The 18,851-nt window shown below is 41.1% G+C and overlaps 1 protein-coding gene and 1 pseudogene across 2 annotated transcripts in view; both read right to left on the reverse strand.

Annotated features, from left to right (window-relative positions):
• Positions 1–18,851, reverse strand: part of Tmem87b (transmembrane protein 87B) — a 40,079-nt gene that overhangs the window by 5,600 nt on the left and 15,628 nt on the right. The window contains exons 10-16 of one of the 2 annotated variants that reach the window (XM_057780641.1): positions 16,155–16,248; positions 14,429–14,502; positions 10,813–10,919; positions 10,677–10,735; positions 8,231–8,334; positions 4,580–4,653; positions 2,595–2,665 (exon numbers count right to left, since the gene is read on the reverse strand). In XM_057780641.1, the coding sequence (XP_057636624.1) occupies positions 2,595–2,665; positions 4,580–4,653; positions 8,231–8,334; positions 10,677–10,735; positions 10,813–10,919; positions 14,429–14,502; positions 16,155–16,248 (583 nt within the window). Of the gene's footprint in view, positions 1–2,594; positions 2,666–4,579; positions 4,654–8,230; positions 8,335–10,676; positions 10,736–10,812; positions 10,920–12,696; positions 12,771–14,428; positions 14,503–16,154; positions 16,249–18,851 lie in introns of both variants that reach the window. The other variant, XM_057780642.1, reaches the window with a different exon arrangement.
• Positions 8–2,542, reverse strand: LOC130881433 (60S ribosomal protein L35a-like; annotated as a pseudogene).

An 18,851-nucleotide genomic window follows, 5' to 3' on the forward strand; every position in this document is an offset into this window, starting at 1 on the left:
GTAGAAATAAATATTTATATTTAGTATTTGCTAAATATCACCTGAAAACATACATTTTGGTAGCATGTTTTTAAACTTACAAACTTAAATCAGATGTATGGGATCTGTTAGTTGCGACACGTGCTGGCTTAGAATGTCACACACAAGTGTGACAGTGTTTCATAAACAGACAGAACATTACTGATTTTTCTGTTTCTTGGTTTTAAGTAAGAATATTACTGATCTTCCCCACCCCCACTTTTGTTTATTTGCTTTTCATTGGTTTAAATCCAGGAAGGGTACAGCTTTACAAGAATTCTGTGTCCAATGGCCTTTGCAGGAAAGTTGCTTCAGAAACTGGCAGGAACCATGCCACTGTTTCCATGGGCCTGAGTTACTTTTCTCCAGATTGCTCTGGTTTTGTTTGGTTTGCCTCCAGGCGCTACTGTGTTGTGTTTTGCTTTGTACGCATAAGCACATCTCTTTCCCAAGTAGAACTCAGTTTCATCTGGAGCACAAACACCTTCAATTTAAAGAACAGCTGTGTGCTCTCTCTGGTTCTGGAGACCTCATCTATAGCCAGGTGAAATGGCTTTGCACCACTGCCGTTCCCAGCAGGTCCCAGGAATCTGCCTCTAAGGTCAACAGCAAGAACTTCCCTCACCTCCACAGGTACCAAGATGGCGGAAAGAGCTTGTTCGTTTTTTGTCTTAAGAAGTGAAACTAAAAATGTAGAATTGATTTGTAAGACAGAAAATGGCAAGGTCCCTCATTATGCCTAATTTGTACACAATCTTGGGTTTATATTTATATTCAATTGAAAACAATAATGGACAATGTTCTAGCCTCAGCAAAGCACTGAAATGGAGTGTTCATATTCCTATACCAGACAAGGAAGGCCAATCAGCTGGAGTAAGTAGAGGTTTCCCTTCTAGTAGAAATTTACACTGTATACATAATGAATAAGTTTTTTAAAAAAGGAAATTTACTTCTAGTTATTACACTCAAATCTAGGTTTTCTTTCCTGTGTACCTGGCTATCTGGGCCATTCTACTTGCGGCAATAAGCACCTTGCTGACTGAGACAAGGCAACAGAGTCCTGTTTCTGGTCCTAGGTAGAAATTAGTAACGACAAATAAGACCTCTAATTTCTGATCAAAAGCCAACAACACTGAGTCTGGAAAAATGAGTAAACTCCACTGACATGTTTGTGACTACTGAGTTTTAAATAAACTGATACACATCACCACAGGGGAACTAACAAGTTGGAACCGTTAACACAGCTTAAGAATCCCTCCCTTATCTGAAATTCTTGGGGCCAGAATTTCAAATATTCTATTTCCAAGTATTTACATACACACAGTGAAAAGGACAGGGATGGGACCCAAGTTGAAACACAAAATTCATTTATGACTCATCTACTTTGCACACAGAAGCGAAGGCAATTTTATACCGTATTTGTAAGAATCCGGGATATGACAAAGTTTCACAGTGGGTTTTTTATTGTGTCATGTTGATGCTCAAAAATTTGGGGGGCTTTGAATTCTCAAATTAGAGTGCTCTATCTGCAGCTCTAATACAAACTGAGTAGAACTAGAGGCTTTTAGATCGCCATGAAACTACTCACAGGACACATTCTACAACTGCCAAAGTAAAGATAAGAGGATTTGTCAGATCCTACTGAGAACAGTATTGTCTGCCACAGAGCACTTGTCCCGTGGAGTGCCCACACATACGTAATTTTATGTATCATTTCATGGCAGCAGAGTGCAAGAATGTGTAAGGTTCATTGTGCCTAGCTGTCATCACCATCACATTCATGCACAGCAACATGTATAAGATATTTTAAGACTCATCTTTGAGCCAGGTGTGGTGGTGCAGGTCTTTTATCCCAGCACTTGGGAGGCAGAGGCAGGCAGATCTGTGAGTTCGGGGCCAGCCTGGTCTACAGAGTGAGCTCTGGGTTTGGTTCCTTGCACCCCAGTGGTGACTCACAATCGACCATAACTGCAGTTCAGAGGCTGATTCTCTCCTCTGACTTGAAGGCACTGGGCACATACATGATGCACATACATGCACACAACACTTTTATACATAGAAAGGAATAAATAGTTTATAGACTCACCCCCCGCCTTAAGGTTTACATTTGACTTATGCTTTCATGGTTTTAGAAGTCTGTTGTTTTAGAAAGTGAACAAGACATAAATTCTTTCCCCAGCAGGTGACAACCTGAATCTAATGCAGCTTCAGAAGAAATTGCTTGGATGTGCTGAAGAGCTACCACTGACTTTACCAAGACAAAGCCTCTCCACCTGGGATGAGTCTGGAAGAGCCCTGGCCAGACATGGACTGAGACCCAACAGGGCTGGGAAGCCTGAGGTGCTGCACCTCCATCAAGTGCCCGATCTCAGGCTGCTGGCCCAAGCACAGCACCTGACAAGTGAGGACAGACAGCAGCGACACTGCAGTTATGGGCCTGAACCTGCACCAGTGCCTGGACACAGCTAATTAAATAACAACAAACCTTAGCGAAAGCTCCTCTGACAATCAGCGACTCTGACATGGGCAGACTCTAAAGTATCAGACAAAGATCCACTAAATACACAGATACTCACGAAATTATCAGAAGTAGGTTTAGCTGTTCCATTCGAAACCGTTTTTGAGGCTCTTAGTTTTATTCCTTCAGCTACAATGAGAAACATCACAGAGACATATAAAAGATTACTAATTATACTTTCCTTTATAACTTCACACTTAATACCCCAATAAGAAAAAAAGATAATTTTTTAAAGAGTAAGTAGTAGCCACTTTGGCCAGGGGAGTAGCTTTAATATGCTGTTTTGGAATGAGAAAAGAGGCACAGGGAAAGCTAATAGGCAGTTGAACATTTTATGGGTACAGTGGTATTTCAACCCACACACATACCCAGTGTGTCAGAAACACATCAGGGCAGTTCGTCAAATGTCACTTCAAAATGATCGTTTCTCTGTGCTGGGAACGGAGCCCCCCTAGCTATTTGAAAAAACAATGAATTAATAACTGTAGTCACCCCACTGTACTACCCACTAGGACTTGTCCTTCTGTCTAACTTGAATTCTGTCTGCCCCACTTCTGTTTTTCGAGACAGGGTTTCTTTTAGCCTGTCCTGGAACAAGCTCTTGTAGACCAGGCTGGCCTTGAACTCACAGAGAACTGCCTGTCTCTGTCTCCCGAGTGCTGGGATTAAAGCCTGCACCACTACTGCCCAGCTGAATTCTGTTTTAAACAATTGTTGTCTATTATTGTTCCTGTTTTTTCTCCTCACCTCAACTTGTTACTCCCTGCATCCAAGATCAACTGTTTTGCTTCTCTATTGGTAAGAACATGTTTGTCTACCTTTCTGTCCCTGGCCTAATTCACTGAGTAGTATCCTCTAGGCTTAGGTTCTGGTAATTGTATTTCACAACAAGCAGGTTTTCAACTTGCTGGTCTAAAATGCACCTGCAGAGGAGCTCAAGCATATATATGTCCCTAATTCAATTTAAAGTTTAAGGCAAATGTGTAAGGCTTACAGTATTTCAAAAATAAGACATCTTGGGAACTTGGGATATATCTCAGGAGTAGAGCATTTGCTTGACATAGAAACAGCAGGGTATGCTTACGGTATAAAACATGATATGAAAATTATTTTCTTCATATTGACTAAAGTTTTAGATTTTTTAAAAAAATTATGCATATGTGTTGATGTGGGTATGTCACACTTCTCTTTAAGGAGACTTTACACGGTCCATGACTTGTAGTAAGTAGTGTGTGAGGAGTCCTCTCCAACTGGCTATCAGTCACGCTGACTGTGAGCAGTGGGGGTTGTAGTAGCTTATTGCTGTCTTGTGTCCCTGATTACTGAGAACACTGAGCACTTTCAATGTGCACACTGCCTGTCTAAGTCTTCTGTTCACTGTTTACCATGCAGGAAACCTTTCAATGGATGTCTTCCTTTATCATTCTCCACCTTATTCCTTTTCGGGGTGGGGGTGGTGGTGTCTCTCACTTAGCCTACAGTTTACTATTTCAGGAAGACTGACTGGCTAAACAGACCTGTCTGTTTACACTGCCTCTCCCCTCCATCCCCAACTCTAGCATGGTGTTGCACCTGGCTATTATGTAGGTGCTAAGATCCAAACTCAATTTCTCATATGTACTTAGCAAACATCCTGAGCTTCCTCCCCAGTGTGTGTGGGTGCTGGGCACCTGTGTGTGTGTGGTGGTGGTCAGAGGACAACCTCTGGTGTTGTTCCTTGGGTACCACCCACTTACACTTGCCTGGAATCAGCCAAGGCCAGGTTGGCTGGCAGTGAGCCCCAGTGATCTGCCTCCCCTGCACATGGGTTAAACATGCATGCTACCCAGCATTTTCTTTTTTTTTTTTTTTAATATTCGTTCTGGGGACTAAACTCATATCCTCATGCCTGCAAGGCAAACACTTTACAAGCTGAGACATTTCCCCAGTCCTCATAGGAAAGATTTTAAACAGCACATGTGACCTTGCATCTCAAGTAAAAATTTCTTTTTTTTAAAATATGTATAATAGTCATTTTGAAAAAAAAACCCACACATCACGCACTTAAATTTTCAGATGTTACCATGAATTCCTCAACTTCATCATCAGAATCATCTATCAAAGGCATGAAGGCATACCTAGGTAAAAACAAAGGAGTCTTTAAACCTCATCACTGTCAGTCATGGCATATAAAAAGCTTATTGTCCAAGTTTCTAATGCATTAAGATAGTAACTAACCTTCCACCTCATTTTAGCGTTTTTCTAATGAAAGGAAAGTGCTAATCTGATTTGTGAAATTAAAGATCAAATACTTTCTCAAAAATACTGTTGATGACAAAATTTCTACAGATTGTCCTATATAGCAAGGAGGAATTTTTTTAAAAAGATTATGTGTATGAATATATTGCCTACATATACTTAATACATTGCATGCCTGATGTCTGCAAAGGCCAGAAAAGGGGATCAGATGCCTTGGAGCTGGAGTTATAGATGGCTGTGAGCAGCTATGTGGGTAGTGAGAGCTAAACCTGGGGTTCTCTGCAAAAGCAACCAGTGCTCTTAACCACTGAGCTTTCTCTTTAGCCCTCAAGGAGAAAATGTTTTTCTATTTATTTATTTATTATGTATACAATATTCTTTCTGTGTGTATGCCCGCAGGCCAGAAAAGGGCACCAGACCCCATTACAGATGGTTGTGAGCCACCATGTAGTTGCTGGAAATTGAACTCAGGACCTTTGGAAGAGCAGGTAATGCTCTTAACCTCTGAGCCATCTCTCCAGTCAGAGAAAATGTTTATAGACAAAAAAAGCATTACATTTAGAGGATTGATGTTCTATTTTCATATCACCAATATTTAAACAAACAAACATTTACATTTTAGAATCTGCTAAGAATTTTTGTATTTTAATTATTAAATACATCATATATTAAACGTCTTTCCAAATGTATGTGCCTCCAAAAGCATTCAGGAAATATTGCTGGTAATAACAAAAGTCAAATGTCCAGTATTTTTGGAATATGTGTGTGTCTATACACACACATTGTCTCTCACATTACAAAATACTGCACAGCCCCTGGTTACGGTGATGCATCTATGCACGGTGATACCCAGATATATTTTTAAAAAGAAAAGTGTAGAAGAGTAATTTATTTATTTTTAATTCTTTTGGGAGGGGATTCAAGACAGGGTTTCTCTTCATAATAGCTCTGGCTGTCCTGGAATTAGCTTTATAAACCAGGTTGGCCTCGACTCAGAGATCCACCTGCTTCTGCCTGTGCTAGAATTAAAGGCATGCACCACCACTGCACAGTTTAAAAATTCTCTTAAACATAGGGTCTTGATGTGTATCCCAGGCTGGCCTTGAACTCACAGAGCTTCTGCTTCCTGATTGTTCTGACCCAACATGCCCAGTTATTTAAATTTTTATTATTTATTTGTGTGTGTGCATGTGCTCACACAATTGAAGGTCAGAGGACAACTTTGAGGAGTTGGTTCTCTCCTTCCAACAAGTGGGTTCCAGGCAATGAACTCAGGTCCACAGACTTGATAGAAAGAGCCTTTACCTGCTGAGCCACCTCACTGGCCCATTATTTGTTAAAGGAAGAAGGAAACACATTTCCTAGTATGCCTGTCTCATTTTCCCTAGAGGGATACAAAAGAAACTCAATAGTTCTCTCCTTGGAGAAGAAAGTAGGCAGGAGAAGGTGGGACTGGCCGCCACCACAGTCCAAAACACAGATTTCTGAACTGGAACTCAGTCCTGTGCCATTCAGTCCCGCTCTCCCTGTCCAGCTTTCGTGAAATAAAGAATAGGCTGAATACTTTGACTCTCAAACTGCATACCTGCCTGTCTAAGCATCAGGTCAGTGCTCTAGAAGTTTCTGGCTCTGTGGATCCTGGATTTCAGATTAGGATGTTTAGTCAGTAAAATTTATGCAAATATTCTAAACTAAAAGCACTTCCAAAATGTGGGATAAGAATGCTGCACCTGAACACAGCAGAGCAGGTCCTGGTGGTGCAGGTGTGGGAGAGCTGACCCCGAGGATGTGAAAGCAGGAGAACTGGCCCCACCCCTTGCTCACTGCTGCAAGGGTGAACTAGCTAGGGCAATAGGGGAGAGTTCACCCTGGTGGTGAGGATAGGGGAGAACTGGCAGGCAAGAACCAGGGTTGATTGGACCTACTTCAACATCTACCACCTATAATCTGCTGGAGCATGCGAAGGGGCCTGACCCACAGAACCAAAGCTACAGGATCTCCACAACACAGGGCAACAACAAGATATCCAAGAAGAGTACTAACGAGGGCCCAGCATTGATAGTGCAGCAGCAACCAGCGGCCTCGAACCAGATCAAATGACTCTTTGCAACAAACACTTGCAAGTAAAGATATATGGACAAAGGGGTTTACTGTGTGACACACTCTGTTACACGGCAGCGTCCATGAAGAGATTTTTAATTTTTTTCTTTTTTTCTCTCTCTTAAATTGTTTTATTTTGAGGGGAGTTATAGGGGCGGAGGGTGGATGTGAGGGGATAGGAAAATGAATGGGATCAAGATGCATGAAGTGAAAGACACATGGGATAAATAAAACAAAAGAAGGAAAAAATGCTGCCCCTGCCATACTAGCTATACTGCATACTTTGCTGACTTCTATGCACCATGACTTTTCTCCCCATCTCAATCTTTCACTGTGCTGTTGCTATTTTAAAGCTTTTCCATAAATTCTGGCTCTTCACAGAATCTGTTTAGTTTTGTTTTCGAGACAGGGTTTCTCTGTGTAGCTTTGGAGCCTGTCCTGGAACTCGCTCTGTAGACCAGGCTAGCCTTGAACTTACAGAGATCTGCTTGCTTCTATCTCCCGAGTGCTGGAATTAAAGGCGCCACCACTGCCCGGCTCTTCATAGAGTCTTTATCTTCCTCCTGGACTGCTTAATGCCTCTTACTGTCTTCCATTTGCTATGCCTGTTTTCTCACTTGACTATACAGCTGCTTAAAAACAAAGTACTTCCCAGCAGTCTCCATGTGTGTGGGGTCCTTGCAAGCATCAAGACCAGCAGGGACCCCACACACATGGATCTGTGTGAGGGAAAGGATGAAACTTGGGTCAGCACCACTTTAGTAGGTGGCAGGTCAAAACTTAAGGAGTCTGACCTCGAGGTTTCTTTTTCTTACACATTTAAGCACAGTAAAACTTTGGGGGGAAAGTCTCCATGTAACAATTAACACAACAAAGCTTCAGGGATGGCTATATCAAAACTCCCTAGCAAAGCATACCTCTATAGGAAAGCACCTGTGATCTTTGCAATAAGAATGACTTCTATTGATAGTCAAGGCAAGGGTGTAAGGAGGAAGGACTCGTAATAAGTATAAGGGGAACTTTTATTGTTGAAGGATGAAAAGTACATGAGGCCTCTTTCATGAGGAAGGGTTCTATTCACTGAGAGACAAAGTTCAGGATTAGGGTTGAAATAGTTTAGGATTTTGGAGGACTCAAGAAAAGGCTGGCTCCATAGAATAGCAAAAGATCACCAGGTTGTTTGACAACATCCACTCCTGCCTTCCAGGTGAATGAACAGGCATCATTTCCTTCCCTTGGGGGAAAAAAGGCCTTTGGATTTCCTAATGCTTCCTGGGAGCTGGGCCTCCTAAGGTTCTCAACAGCACCGAAGGTAGCTAACAAATGCCTCCGAGTCATAATTCCCCGTGTTGTTACCTCTGATTATTTGCTGATGGCCTCCATAAGAACATTATCACAATAAGGATGAGTGAAAAGAGGAAGCTCCAAAATGCATCATCAACCCAGAGCTCCATCCAATCCTAGAACAAGGATGATCCAAACATGAACTGTCAACTTTCTGTTAGTGTGCAAATGTCCATTCAAAGAATACACAGGAGTACTGAGATCTCTCCAGCCTGCCTAGCAAGTAAACAAGTAATAATCTTTTTCTAAGGAAACCTATGTTGTAAGCATTGTTTCTAAAGGTAATACATTAATTCCCTTCACAAACAGAAAGATTTAGGAAAAAAAAATCAAAACATGTAACTTCAAGCAGAAAATTTCAAGAGGGAAATATGCCAACCAAAGTTCAGTTTCTTTCCTTCAATTGTCTCTTACACGGCAGCAGATGAGGGCACCTGGGCCCTTTGTGAGTACATCTGTGATCTCAAGAAAGAGGTTCTGAGTGAGAACTGAGATCAAGTAGGGGGCATCTCTCCAAAGCCAATGCTAAGTGTGATATCAAAGCAGCACCCCACCTTAGGTGTGTAGTTCCATTAGGTACAGAGCTAGGCTGGGGTGTAGCTCTGTGAAGCAGAGCATGTGCAATGCCCCAGGTGCCATCTCTAGCACCAAAAGGTAAAAAGAAAGAAAAAGGGAGAAAGGGGGCACAAAATTTCTTTTCAAATACATAAAAAGAAGTTCAGAAAAGGGGATAACAAATCTGAGAGGAACTTGCTCAAATATTTATTTATTTTTGATATTGTGGTACAGGCTCAAATATAAATTCAAGCCCAGGCTGGCCTTGAACTTCTGATCCTCCGGCCTCCTCTAGCTCCTGAAGCTGGGATTACAGGATTATTCAACTACTGAGAGTTTATATGGCACTGTGATTAAACCCAGGGTTTGTTTATGTGAGACAAGCATTCTACCAATTGAGATCCACCCCTAGTTTCAGAGTTATTTAAAAGAGAAGAAACTTTTGCTAATGCTACAAAAAATAAGTCAAAGTAAAAGGGAAAAACCCAAGAAAATTATTACTTTACAAACTAAATTCTTTGAAATTCTACAACAGTATAATTAAAAACAATAACTGTTTGAATAATTAATTTAAACACTTTAATAGTTTAATTAACCATTGATTTTCTTTTTGTCGGCTTAGTGGCTGCATATCAATCTCATATTTTAATTATCGTCTGCAGCCCCACAGTTGCTCAGTCAGCACCCCATCAGTCACTCAGGCCAAGGCATAGCAGAGCTTCCTGTCTCACAGCCCTGGCTCTTCCAAGGCCACGATATGTGGTTTAAATTAAGTCTCTCATTCTATTTATCAATAAGACTCAGGAGAAAGGCTGGGGTAAAAACTTGATAGCTCGGAGAAGCTGAGTAGCAATTAGCTAACCCTATTTTAGGCCAGAGATGCCACAAGAGATGGTTGAGAGATGCCACTCTTCCCTCTTCCCAGAACCAAAAGGTTCCAGTCCCTACCCTTTCCTTCCCAAGTATCTTTTCTATCCAAATTTTGGCTTCTCAAAAGCCAATTTCAGAAAGCCACTCGCTGGTTCTGCCCCCTGATTTAGAGCATAACTTTATTGGGCAGTCTCAGGAATGTTAAGAGTGTGATCAAAATAACCCACAACATTTCCCCTCTTTTGTCTAAATAAAAAGACATGTCTCTTGTGGTGTCTCTGGCCAAAATACAAGGACAAGCTAGTTGTTACTCAGCCTTTCTCTGCTTGCAGGTTTTACCCCAGCCTTTGATTCCTGAGTCTTATTGATAAATAGAATGATAGAGACTTAATTTAAACCTACATATTGCAGCTGTAAGAAGGCTTAATTTAAACCTACATAGTGCAGTCAGAAAAGTAGAACCAGAAGCCCTGCCAGGCCACAGCCTGAGGGGCTGGTAGGGCACTAAGGGAGCTGTGGGGCAACTGATGATAATTAAAATATCAGTAGATTTATGTGCAGTCACTATGCCTACAAAAAAATCATTTGGCATCCTACATTGGATGCCATAAGTAACGAGATTTTTTTCTGTCTCTCCAGCCAGCTTCCAAATAATAATATAGAGACTTCTTTTGAGTTATAAAAGCTCAGTCTTGTCTTAGGATTATTCCTAACTAGCTCTTATAACTTAAATTAACCCATTTATATTAATCTATGTTCTATCGCATGATGTTACCTCTTTTCCACCTTGAACCTCCTGTTTCTTCTCCATGTCTCCTGGCATCTCCTGTGTACCTAGATTCCTTCTCCTCGTCCTTTCTCTCCCCTATAAATCCCACCTATAAATCCTGCCTAGCTATTGGCTGTTCAACTTTTTATTATACCAATCACAGCAATATATCTTCACACAATGTACAAATACCCCATAACAAACCACTTTAATTATCTAGTCAATGATTTAATTAAATTTTAAAATACTTAAGATTTTACTTACTGATTGGCATTTTGCAATCCTGAAGGTTTTTGTTGTCCAGACCATAAACACTATAGAAGCTGAAAGACAAAGTCACCTTTGAAAGAACATACAACACAGAAATGGATTGTTTTATAAAGAGGCACAGATAGCTTACCTAGCACAGCGAAGATGAGTGTATTTGTAAAATGCCTATACAATGAAAATTTCACTGTGTTCTTTCTTAGCCTTAGAGTCTTCATAGTCTGTGCCAAACTTATAAAAATGTGAAAAACTAGTTAAGGAAAAACATGGAAAATGGTAACGTATAGTTAAAAGAAAATACAGTAAGAACCTTAAACTATAATCCCAAACACAGCAGTGCTAAATACAACTCTTAAAACAGAACACAGAAAATGAATCTTAATCTATACCATTCTAAAATTACAATTAATTACAGTTTTCTATATAAAATTTCCATTGTCTAAAATGAATAAACAGACTTTAAGGAAAAAAGGCAAGAAAACCTGTGATGTATTCCTGTGATACAGGACAGTGTAAAGCAGAAACCCTCAGCTAAGACAACTCTTGCTACCTATGACACCATTTCTGTTGCTTTCTTGTTTTCTTTTTCTAGTTGGTTCTTATGTTATTCTCTAAATAGCCATAATTGAGGAGTCAGAGCATCTATCAATTTTTATAAATTAAAAACCTGACAAAGAAAACAAGCCTGAGTTTAAGGAGACATCTCTTGGAAGGACAAGGGCATGTAAGCTATTTAAGCAACTTAAAGGCCAGGGAGAAAAGACCTGTGGACGGAAGGATGCAAGCACAGGGAGTTGGCTGGGCACAGTGACAAGTCTTTCTCGGGGGGCTGATGGTTCTCATGAGGCCCTTTAAAGAGGTAGGTACGTGCTCGGGCTGACAGTGGGTTCAGGATGTTGGAGGGAAAAGTCTTTAAGTTTGGTTAAGTTAGTATTTTGTCTTGATTAGACAAGGAAACAGAAAGTTTAGCTAATCATTCATAAGGCAAAGCATGGGAATTTGGAGGGTCTGGGTCTGGCTTAGTCAGCTAAAGCAGGAACATCCTGGACCAAGTCCTATGGAAAGGGAGCTGCTTTACAATAGCCTTTTCCAGAAAACAAATGGTTGAGGGAAGATTTTGCATTGGTTGCTTTCCAAGAGTACCAGGCTCAAGTAAGGCTAATACTATCCTGAAAAAAGAAACAGAGAGATTTTTCCTTGCTGACCCCTGAGGTCAGCAGAGGCCTGTAGGTCTCTGCCCATGCAGTTGAGTTCCTCCTTGGGGGCACACCAGGGGCCTTTATTTATGAACCAGATACCAACAGAGAGCAGGGCAAGCTTTGAATCTGTACCTCTTTAAGAAACTAAATACTTCAAAGAGCTGGGTGGTGGTGGTACACACCTTTAATCCTAGTACTTGGGAGGCAGAAGGATCTCTGTGAGTTCAAGGTGAGCTAGAGAAACCCTGTCTCAAAAAAAAAAGACTAGATATTTAAAAAAAAAGTTTTCGTTCAATCATTCTAGATATCCAATACTTTCACAATAAAAATTTTCCCCTTCCTTTCTTAAAAATTTTAGTTAATTAAAAAAATGTTCTTTGAGAAAGGGTCTCACTGTGTAGCCATGGCTGGTCTGGAACTCAGAGATCCTTCTGCCTGCCTCCAAGTGCTGGAATTAAGATGAGTACCACTATGGCTGACAAGTTCAGCTTCTAAAGTAACACACTCCAATCAAGTAGACCCTACTGTGAGACCCTACAAAAGTGCAAACACACTGTACTCCTTAAACACATCGGATGAAACAAACAAATCTGTTCTTGTTAGATCATCCAAAGGTGTTCTTTAAGCCACAGGGTTAAAAATATCAAAAGTAAATTTGAAAGTGCCTAAGCCTTTACTTACCAAGACACTGTTTAACTGGGTAAAGTTTAACTCATCCCAACGCTACCCCCTGCAGAAGAGAAAGCAGTGATGAAAGTGCACAGGCTCCACAAGGTGGAGAGAGCCAGGGGAGCATGCTGCTGCAGTAAGAAAAGGATATCCACCAGCACAAGCCCGAGTCAAGGAGAGAGAGAGGCAGGCTGGCCAGAAGAACAAGATCAGAGTCATTCGCCTGCAGCAAAACAGCAAAACAAATAACCAAGCAGCAAAGGGGGTATGGGGAGACATAAGAAAGACTACCAACTTTGAATTTCTGTCAGTTAAGATTCTTACAGGATTAACTGCTTTTGTGTTAGGTTCATCAAAATCAAAGAGAGCAAGGTCATTGCCCCAAACCATCAATTTTGTATTCAGCCCTGCTTACATCTGCTTATCATCCATAACCACCCAGGACACCTACTTCTTACTTTACAGTGGTAAAAATGACCAAACAGCAGGTGACAGAAAACTTGGCAAATTCAGATTCAAAGGAAAGGGCTATTATAGTAACTTATTTCTGGTCACCATTCAATACTGTACAGGATAATTTTAATTTCTGAATTTCTTTATGAACGAGTAAATTAAACCTGTCTCCTTGCTTTTCCTACCTCTCCACTCTGTTGACTCACTGTATGGGAAGGTAATGAAGTCAATGCTGTCCAAAGGCGATAGCCTGCCCACATTAATACAGAGATGGGATCAGAAAATACAGAGCTTTTTCCTTGAAAATTTCTGTCAGTTACTACCTGAATGTTTCCCAATGAATCACCCTGTGGAGGGCTAAGAAGAAATCTTTATAAGTCCCAAGAGAAAACAGCTCATTTTGTTATTTGTTTGTTTTGGGACAGGGTCTCTTTAAGCAGCCCCAGTTGTCTTTGAACTCTCTTTGAAGCTCAGGCTGGCCTCTAACTTAAAGAGATCAGCTGCCTCTGCCTCCTAAGTACTAGTATTAAAGGCATGTACCACCACACCCGGCTACAAAATTCTTCTGGATGCGAAGTCTGAAGTTCAATTGCTTAATGCAAGGGCATATTCCCTGACTTGTCAAAAACTCCAGGCACAAACTACTTTAGAAAATAGGTAATTTCAAAAGGGGCAGCCCAGGGTCCTTTCTAAATACACAGTGGCATAGGACAAGCCATCAGGGCAGTGATGTACTGCTGAGGGCGGGGTTGCTCCATCTCTACTGCAGCCCTGTCATCCTAATTCCAGAGGTGTCTATTTCTGTTCGTTCTCCACAGGAAGGCAAGCATCTCTAAGAAGCCACTGCAGAGGCTACACAGGACCCATCGTTATATCTTTTACATCTTTCGTTCCATCTTTCCCCATGGCCTCATCTGCCATAACTCCCCCACCATATTTACATGTAAAAAGCTAATCTGGGATATTCTGCCACTGTTTCCTTTAGTTTTACATTTCCAACTATGCTTTCCCCTCAATTCTCTTCCTACTTACTCAACCATTTCTGTGAAGTCTTTACTTTTATTGCCAGAGTTTTCCTCTTGCCTCTATTCTCACACCAACACTCTAAAATGGCAATTTCTCCTGCTGTGCTGCTCCAGTGAAGTTACATATTTGTCTCTATCAGGCGTGAATTCTGTAAATGCAGAGACAATATTCTCTATTTGTGCCTCACTGTGTCAGGTGTACATTGAGCACTTTATTTAGTGAACTAACAGAAAAATAAAGACATTTCTATCTGGGGAGTTACTACTTTCTTGTCTTTAGCTAAACTACTATATTAAGAAAACAATAATGCACAATTATATTTCATTCCACCATTATTATAACTTAAAAGTAATCTAATTTTAATAATACCACAAACTATTTTGGGAGGACATGGTAAAGGATATGAACCACACAAAAATGGAGTCAATAACTGCTAAAATAATGTCACTCAAAACAACAGCTAAATGTTTAGAACCCTGAAAGATAAAAGTAGGGAAGGTCTAAATTTACACACGGTTCACTGCAGTGTATAAGTATCACCTGAAGAGAAACAATTTTGCTTTTTATCACCTACAATACCATGGAAGACTTTATAGCTTGATGGAATTGTGTTTAGCAAACAGAAATCATCTGTTTTGGGAAAATCAAATGTAATTTCTTACCAATTTATTTCATGCTGGAATTAAATAGACTGTCAAAAAAAAAAAAAAAAAAAAAAAAACAAAACAAAAAAAAAAAACGCTTTCCATGCCCCAATCTCACCCGGACCTGCCATTTCAATGCTCCTCCTTGTCATACCAAACCTAGAGCTGATCCTATGAAAGGAACAGACTCCTGCCCTCCCTTGATGGTAAAGGCATACACTCATGTAAAAAAGTCAAAGTAAAGGTAGGATATTACGTGGAAAGGGAGGAACAAACTATAAGTTAGACATCTGTTTCAACAGTTACATTGAAAACAGCCAGTATCTAAAGTGCTGGTTATGTAAATGTTAAAATGTATAACTATATTTATATGCAGGGTATTATTTTTCCTATAGTCTTTTTAGTAAAGACTAATTTTCTATGAATTATAGAGGCTAGCCAGATGTGATGACACAGACCTTTAATCCCAGCACTCAAGAGGCAGAGGCAGGTGGATCTCTATGAGCTCAAGACCAGGCTGGTCTACAAAGAGAGTTTCAGGACAGGCAGGACTGTTACACAGAGAAACCCTGCCCCAACACAGACACACACAAGGGATTCTTCATGATTATGAAAAGAAACAAATATACTCAAAGAATAAAAGAACAGGTTTGTAACACAGGTTTGAATGCAGATACATCAGGATAATGGAATGAGGCTTCTTAATACTGCTGAAAAATGCCCTCCTTCAAGAGGCAAACAAAAATATGTGAGGGAAACTCATGTTAACTGCTCTGTGCAGTGACCTGAGCTACACACTGGATTCAATACATTTTGGGTAAGATGTAAGTCTATGAGTCAGGTAAACTCCAGTAAGCTTCTCAATTCGGCTTCCCAAGAACTCAAGCTCCTTTCACAGGAGCAGTTCAGCTAGTTTTGTTTTTCTCTTAGGGGTTCAGAAATTAACATCCAACACTTCCTCAGATGACAAGTGCTACTGCCCACATGACCACAGTCTTCCCTGAACATGACCTCCTCCTGGTTCTTCCAACTATAGGAAGCGCTGACTCCCTAGAGAGTAAATCCAGCTAGAGCAAAGTTAGAGCCAAATGAGAGGGGGGATGCTTACATGAGAGAAGGGAATAATTCCCTTTCTGCTCATTTGATCCATTTCTAAGCCCAGAATTAAGAAAGATATGCCTGTGTTCAAACTACGTCAGGGCAGAAATAGACACCCCTAATAATGACCACAGACGTAGACGTTTCTGGAAGGAGCTGCTTCCAAGGATGATAATCAGTGCTTTCACTGTCCACTTTTAGAAAGCTCTCTGTGGGCTCTTCCTTCACCAATTATTAAAAAAAAAAAAGACTATTCCATCTGAAAAATACTCAAATTGGAACTCTCTCATACATTTTTATCTTAAAAACAAAGAGAAATTAAGAGACTAAGTACAATTTCATTCCATAGCAACAAAAAGGGGTGATTGGGTTAATGTGGCTTTTACCCCAATGACTCTCATGACGCCTTCAATGGCTGCAAAGATCAAGTAAAGCAGTCCCAGTCCGATCACCCGGTGCATGACTGTTCCTAACCGAGGCCTAGAATAAGCAAGAGAGAGTGGGGGGAGAGAAAGCATGGGTAAGGAGAGCACATCTGAACACAGAGCTCACAGGGTCTGTACACAGAGAGCACTATTTAGTTATGTGGCTATGCCTGGAACTCTGTGTTCTCTTTCACAGGACACCAGGACTTCCCTCTAGGACTTGAAGCTGTGAAGGTGCCAGAGGATTTGAAGTTCAAGCAACAGGATGAACATAACCAAGTACTACTTAGAATCGAGGAGCAGGTTGGTGAATCCAGGCAGGGATATGTCGGTGTCTAGGGGCTGCTGACAGAGACCATGACTTCCATTAACTATAACCGCAAACTATATGGAGCACTATCTTGGAGGAGCCCACTGATCTTGTGACTGGACACAGAGCAGGGTATGAGCACAAGGAACCCCAATGCCCTCCCTCTCTTTCCTGTCTTTCACCCCAGAGCAGGGGTGATAACATAATTTGGCTTTTAATATTTAAACTTAAAAGTTAAAATAATATTTTTGATTCGTACAACATAAAAGAGTAGGGGAAATTTTATTTCTTTTACAATTAACAACCTGAATACAGATGGGATCTACAAATCAGAACTGATTACATATGCTCTTACAATACTTTAAACCGTCTTCTCAGAGTAAGGAAAAAATGGCTTTGAAAACATACCCAAGATAGTCATGTTAAAGCAAAACCTAAGGCAAGGAGTTGTCGGGTGTGGAGAAGGGGACCAGGGTGATAGCCCCCTTCAGGTTACAGGCAAGAAAGGCCTTGGAATGCAGCTCAGGTTGGCCCTGAACTGGAGGTCATTTGGGGAGTGCTAGGATTACTCAACAGACCTAGCTGTAACCTAACAATTCTATCCAAGGTACTTACTCAAGAAAGACAAAATAAGAAAGCCTAAAAGCCAGTCTGTCAGTGATCATAACAGCTTTACCATTATTGCCAAGAGTTAGGGAGGAAAATTTTTACCAGCTAGTAATAGCCCAACAGCTTTAGGGAGAAAAGCATCCTCATTTCCTTGGGTAAGTTATATAACAGAACTCTTCAGGAAACTCTGTGTGCCCCTTTAAGATAAAAACATATGCTGCTGAGAAGCACAGTTCCTGTTTACCTTCCTGCCCTTAGGAGGGAAAGAACTGGGAAGAACTACGTGTGGATAATGATCACCTATTAGAAAGCCAACAAAACCAGGCTTGCTCTCAGCACCATCAAGAGCTAAGCAACTTGGCCAATCCCTGCTCCAGCACTATCCGTCTACACCAGCCACATTCAATTACAAGTAAAATGGGATTAAAAAAAATTTACTAAAGTGATCAGAACTTCAAGCCATCTATGATTTAAACTAGTCAATGATCCATGAGAAACTGGGGCTTAAAAGCTAGTGAACTATCTTAGTCCTTATGGCAGTCAGAATCCTCCTTACACCAGAGGGAATGGCAGATCAGAATTATGACAGATAAGAAAGAATGTCTGTAATTCAAAAACATAGCTGAGTTGCCATGTTTGCATCTGGGCTTAGACGGCATTTTCTTTATTTAAATAGTTTACTTATTTTTCTTTCATGTGCATTCATGTTTTGCCTGCACGTATGTCAGTATGAAGGTGTCAGATCCCCTGATACTGGAGTTACAGGCAATTATGAACTGAACCCGGATCCTCTGGATGAGCAGCTGGTGCTCTTAACTACTGAGCCATCTCCCCAGCCCCTAGATGGCCGTTCTAAACAGAGTCTCTACTGACCTTGTGAATGAAACACCTGACACAGCAATGTCACCCCTGCCTGGATTCCAGAGACAACTGAACCCAACTCCATTTGTTTTAGTTTTACTCCTGTCAACTCTTCAGGAAGGGCCTGGGAGCCTGACATCTTGATGCTAGCCGTGTCCCCAAACACAATGAGAACACACAAATCAGCATAAGGAATACAGATCCTTGAAGTCACACCCTTAGTACCACTTTTCTACCTTTGCCTTCGCTGTGACTTCAGAGCTCCTAGATTTCTCCTAGTTTTTTTTTTTTATTAGCTGACATCAATGTTATTTCCCCAGCGATCCTACCTTAACTTGAAAATACGCTTAGACAAGCACCTAAAACACCTGCCAAACATTTGCACTGTGCAGAGGCCAGCTAAAGTTACTAACAGGGCTTTCTACTTCAAAATGACCTTCCTCTCACCTCTCCCAAGCTACTTGTGCCTATGCTGCAGTGGTAGGGTTACTCTCAGGTAGGAGGGCTACTCTGGGAGTGCATGGCCTCTGCTGGTTCCCTGGGTAGGTCAATGGTACAAGAGCCCATTAGAGAATCCTTTAGATGGGAGTGACCCAAATGATGACCATCTTCATAGTCTCCTACCAGAGATCACCCACAAAAGATAGGTAGGAGTTCCTATTGGTTACGAACCTCCCAAGCACTGAGTTCATCTCTAGGTACACACCCCATCCCCAGACTGCTTTACAGACAGTAACAGTATTGCTACCTGGATGGCTGGGGCATCGGCCCTCTGCTACTACTGTCACTACTGCCAGTGGAACCCCTCCATGTTTCCTGTAGACCTAGGGACATCTTAATGTGCAGTTCTTATATCAGCCCCTAGCCTTTTCTGCAAG

This window comes from Chionomys nivalis, chromosome 9, assembly GCF_950005125.1.
Source record: "Chionomys nivalis chromosome 9, mChiNiv1.1, whole genome shotgun sequence".
Lineage (NCBI taxonomy): Eukaryota > Metazoa > Chordata > Mammalia > Rodentia > Cricetidae > Chionomys > Chionomys nivalis.